This window comes from Neodiprion virginianus, chromosome 6 (assembly GCF_021901495.1).
Source record: "Neodiprion virginianus isolate iyNeoVirg1 chromosome 6, iyNeoVirg1.1, whole genome shotgun sequence".
NCBI classification, from domain to species: domain Eukaryota; kingdom Metazoa; phylum Arthropoda; class Insecta; order Hymenoptera; family Diprionidae; genus Neodiprion; species Neodiprion virginianus.
In genome coordinates, this window is record NC_060882.1 from 21951847 (window position 1) to 21957447 (window position 5601).

The following is a 5601-nucleotide window of genomic DNA, read 5'->3' on the forward strand; positions in this document are numbered from 1 at the left end:
GGTTCCAGGTGGTCGCCGCAACGGCAAGGAGGAAATGTAAATTCTCTGTGCAACTTTGATAATAAAGAATTATTATGTATAAGATAATTGTGCGGATTAAAACGCGGCGGCGGGTACATATAATTCAACTTTTATGGAAAACCCATAAATGAATGTATGAGATTATGTATTGAAAAAAGTTAAAATAAAAGGTGGAGAAAAAAAGACTAGTATATATTATATCACGTAAAATAGAGCTGTTTTACAGGATACAGGCAGTCAGGATGCAAGGATGTACCAGAAGGAGTTATACATACATACCTTTGCCTTATTCCCTTTCCTGGTGGAAATAATTGAATCATTTGATAATTTTTGTTTCTTCCTTGTCCCACGTTTCTTTCTCTCTCTCCCGTTTCTTCTTTATACAGAGAAATATACGTCTATGAGATGAACAGGAAGAAAGATTGAATTTCTAATCAGGTATCTTTCAATCGTCAATTTCTACCATGACAAAGGAATATAACGAGACTGCTCCGCAATGTCTCATATTACCTATGGGGAAAAATCTGGAAAAATTCAATTCTTTTTTGAAACCGTACAATCTTATGAAAAATCGTGAAGCGAATCACTGTATCTAATAACAATGCTTCGCGGGAAAAAAGATGCATCGTTCACCTACGAAATCAACCGTGCAGTATCAGTTTGCAAAGCTCGGTCGCTGTGAGCCAAATGTTACTTTTCTACCGTCTCGTCCACGTAGGTGAGGTGGAAAATGTGACCATAGGAGGAAAATTTGTAGACAAAGGATGGAGCGAATCTAGGCGGAAGGTATGTATGTACATGTCGTCTGTCATGGTGAATTTTCCATTTTCCAGTTACAGGTAAGCAAGGCACCTTATATACCTATTGCCGTAAGCTCGCCGTCAGCTTGCGGGAAGTAAGCTCTCAATATTATTAAATTTTCACCGTAATCCCGTAAAGGCGATGTTATTTATGTAACGTAAGCGAACAATTTTCTCCTACCTTGGAGCCAACCGATGACGAACAAGCGCGAAGGGAAGAACGAGAGCTTTCTCTCTTCATAGGCTAAATAAATAAATAAGCCCAGGAATATTTAATTTAAGTACTGCGGCGAGTCGTCGAGACGATGTCGCGGAGTGGGCAGCGAGGCATGACAAGAGTACAGTGCTCATCATATTCCAGGTTTTTCATCTCTTTCCACAATTTCTCGGTCTCTCTTATGATTAATGAAAGGTTTACGGTTTGACGGTAGTTGCAAAACTTATACGAACGAGATATATCGCATGTATGACACAAGAGGAGACATCAGGACTGATTGCGAGGCGAATGAAGAAACCGAGGGTCCTGCGGTCGAGGGATGCGTACGTCGCGTCGATCCTTTCGAAACGTGCCGGCGTTTCATCTCCGGTCACTTTATGTGGAATTGCCGTACGACTTGGGCTTGGCAAGTATTTTCGTTCGTGCCGTACACTTGGCCTTGAGCGCCCTTGGCACGACGCTGAAAGCGTCTTCCTTCAAATCCGTCTCGCGTCCCGGAGGCCTGGCGGCTGGTTTTGCGAGAATCAGGATCCTCGGGGTGGCTGTGAAAAGGGACCAAGAAGGAGACAATTTTCAATTCCGTTTCATACGCGAATCTCGCAGAATCAGTCGATACTCACGAACTGCCCTAATGGCGGCCGGAGAAACGGCGGTTGGATCTTTCGGGGGATACGCGTCTTTGGTTATCTTGCGAACCGCTATTTCCTTGATGCGTTCGCTTGCCTGGTATTTCAACGCGCCAGGTTTGACCGAGAAGGGATTCAGCTTCGCCCCTGAATCCTTGACCACCGGCTGGGCCAGGATATCCAGCCTATCCTTCATTTCTTCGATGCTCTTTTTCTCACCGCGATCCTTCACGCGGATGATTGGAAAAAGTAATTAGTTGTCACAGCATGCAAACCTGTACGCATACCCCATGACACGTTTCGCACGCGACATGATGTATGTCACAATCTGTACGGGCAAACTGTTGAGTAAGTATTTATTTTTCCATTATAGTAAAACATCCCGAAGGTAGGACTCGGCCGCTTCGCGACTCGAGACCCACAAGGGAAAAGCACATTGCGTGACGTAGAGAAATGAAATTTGGATCAACCTCGAGATAATCTAAAAGAAAACAGTATCCTGGTGACAGGGATAGAAATGTCTGCGGCGTGACGGGATATTGCATGTGTGTCTTGGCGGGGTGATGAGGAGAAGAAGAAGGAGGAGGAGGAGGAGGAGGAGGAAGAGGACGACTAAAAGAAAGAGGGTGAGGATGACGAAAGGAAAAGCTGAGCGACCTGACAGGAGAGAAATTAATCGAAGCTTCGTTAATTAACGAGGAAGGAAAAAGGAACAAGGAACCGGATAAAACGGGACCAGAAATCATTCGGGGTGTCAATACTTACGGGTGTCCAGGGTTCAGGAACAACTTTTGGCACTGCAATCCGCTCTAATGTTTGCTTGTGCTTTGCCCAATCCTCGGGCTTCGAAAGAGCCTTGTGAAGCCGCTTACGGAGCTTCGCCCTTGAGGAAGAAATTTTCAATGATTCTCACCCACGTCAGATACACGGCGAATTTCGTGCTTACGCTTTTGCCATCATTCGCTGCTCCGCCGCAATACAGAGGATTCTATACTTGAAGTAACGCGTCTTGGTGATCGCCTTGAGGATCGAGTCGATATTCCGTACCACTGTTTTGTTTTCAAAGAACTGTTTCCTCGTTATCAGGAGCATTCTGTTAAACATCATCACCGATTAAAGTTTCACTTACACCGACGAACGTTGCATGTTCATGGACATTTATCAACGATACCTTTTCTTAGGCAGTGACATCTCGACAATTCGCTTACTGGGCTTTGCATTCAAAGTTTTCGGATGGATTTTCGGATAGCTGGACCCGAGCTTCCTGAAACATCGATTAAATACTTTTGTTGAATAACTGCGCGCATTCTGAACCCGAATAAATAGTCAATGAATGTAGATGTAGGTGCAATAGGAAATTTGAACGTAAATAATTTACGTGGGGTCGAATTTTTTGTTGACTACTCTTGGCTGCGACATGATTCTGAGTCTCTTTGAGGGGTGACATTTCAGGGCTGAACGATGCACGGAATACGGGTCTGCCTGAACACGAAGGAAAATGTGTGAAATTGAGCGATGTTTCTGAAAATTTCAATTTCATCTTACAATATAATGAATGTCAGTTTTATTCAGACGTCTCCACGCCGGTCTAGCAAGCATGGCCATGTGCTGCCTCCGTGAGAGATGGGCCAGAGCGTATTTCACCCTTTTTGATACCATAATGACGTTTTTAATTTTGAGTTATCGTCATCGACAGATAATTTGCATCGATTAATTTATACTAAATTGACGCGTTCCGCGTGGAGAAAAAATTCTGAAGTATTTCTATATCATTGCATTTCTAAACTGACGTTTATGCGTCAAAATTTTGCGAATTACGGAAGGCAGTGAAGTCGATAAATGAAGCCTGAAAGTTTCCAGACTGCATTTTGTTTCAAACGAAGCTCTGCAGACTTGATCAGCGCTTGCTGTGATGATAGTAATCAAGTTTTACCCGAGAAGCAGGTACGCCGTGTAAGTATACATGTGGGTTGAAAAAAGGATCAGCTGTAGGGTGAAATTGTTACCGATGAAGGGAAAGCGAGAATAAAGGAGAAAGAGCGGACCAGCGAAAGTGGAAACGTCGGTGGGAAAATTTTCGCTATCAGGTTTTGCGTCTGAATGCAGGCATTAGGGAGGGTGTGATCACCTTTGAAACATTACTCCGCTTGCCGAGAGTAATTTGGGCGATGTAACACGAGACTCGAGTCCATTGCGGTTGGAGATCGTCAAAGGTTTGTCGACGAATGGTTCATCAAGGTATACTTACACTTTTACGTCCTGCCTACTTTTCCACTTTCGGTCTAAGCTCCATTCCGTTACGTGGTAAAACCCAGTTTTGGGGATTACCGACGGACCGAATCCATCCCCCCAACTTCCCGTTTCCCGCTAATCCAGCTCTCTACTCGCAATCCAGGCAATGAAACGCGGCTTCAGAACAAAGAAAAAAAGAATAAATAAATAAACAAAGAAACTGTCCAGCCTGTTTTCCGTCAACAACGCATTCGTAGACTTTTCAGTGAAATACTAACTAAGAACGTGAATCCTAATAACTTCTATAACAGGAAGAGGGGATTGTAGCTGTGATTTCATTGAAAACGAGTTTCTGGAATTAAGATCTTTTAGATGCGACATAAAGAATTTTTTTTGAAATTGACTATTTTCAAATATTCTATGACCGTATTATACGGAGGCAGAGTATCAATGGAAAATGATTGAACGAAGGAAGGACTTAATCATGGAAATTTGGTGTTCCTGATATCGTGATCACCCTGCAAACCCGTAGATATAGATGCTGCCCAGAAGAAGGTCGTGGAGCAATTTAAGCTAGAGCGAGAAACGGGATGTGGAAAGTGTCAAGCGGGAAGTGGAAACGCGCCAATAACAGTTAAGGCTCTACGTGAATCCTTGGCGGGAGAAAACCCCGACCATTGGACGCGACTTATGGTACCCAAAAGCACCTGTCTACCTGGAATCTCTAGAGTACCCCGAGCAGCGGGAGGATAAGAACTTCGCACGATTCTACTTTTCCAATCGCTCCCGATATTTACCGCCCTTTCTATAGTACAGCTTGTTAGTCGAAAGGCAGACCGCGTTGTCCGGTTTCAAAGAAATTATACAAGGAAAGACGGACAGAAATTGGCCGAAGACTACAGCGAACGCTATAAAAATAAACACGAATTTCATCGTCACAGTTTCAGTGAGACATAGACGTATAAGATTCGATAGAACAGAAAAGCACAGCACAAGCTGCAGGGTCGGCGAGAAAAATAGCTTACGAGCCACGTCTATGGAACGCTATCCGAGCGCTTGATTAAACCTATTTATTCAGGTCTTGTGCCGGCAAAGGACGCGGGATTAACTCATCGACAAACCCGTCAAAAATGATTGAACGGGCAACGATCGATTCTGCGTATAATGCAGCGACGCTCAGCTGGGTGTCGTTGAAAATATATCCACCAATCGAACGCACAAAAGCCTGGGCCCAAATAATTTTTGAATTTCATACTTAACTACGGGGGCTTGGAAGAAAATTTTAAACGATAAAGCAGCGCGTGCTCTGCTTGAGTTAGCTGCCTGTCAAAGAGTGGTAATTTTCACCACACGGTCGGTTCATTGAAAAAACTATAAATGAAAAACTTTCCCGCATTCTCGAAACTGTAAAGTAAAAACTTTGAATCTCCGGTACTTTTGAAATCAATTCTCGTATACCTGTATACACACTTATACATGTATCTAACACGCAATTTAAACTCGACGAAAGGCGAAAGGAAAGCGGTGCCGTTGACATTTTATTTTCCCTGTCGTTTCAGTTGCAGCTAGCCGGCGAGAAGAAATCTTCGGCGTTACTGATGGATGGGCAGTGGATGGCCAACGTCGTTCGATCATTGTTCCGAGTAAGGATTTGCGGAGATCCGTTTTAGTTAGCCGATCCAGGAGCCGCAGGGTCCGCCGGGAG

The 5601-nt window shown here is 43.9% G+C and overlaps 1 protein-coding gene across 1 annotated transcript; it reads right to left on the reverse strand.

The window, feature by feature from the left end:
• Positions 1-212: 212 nt before the first annotated feature.
• LOC124306720 (uncharacterized) lies at positions 213-3323 on the reverse strand. The gene is made up of 7 exons (XM_046767658.1): positions 3210-3323; positions 3043-3146; positions 2836-2928; positions 2611-2757; positions 2430-2547; positions 1659-1890; positions 213-1580 (listed from the first exon to the last, which is right to left on the reverse strand). The coding sequence occupies exons 1-7, from the start codon at positions 3321-3323 to the stop codon at positions 1414-1416; spliced, it is 975 nt and encodes a 324-aa protein (XP_046623614.1). The 3' UTR covers positions 213-1413.
• Positions 3324-5601: the final 2278 nt, after the last annotated feature.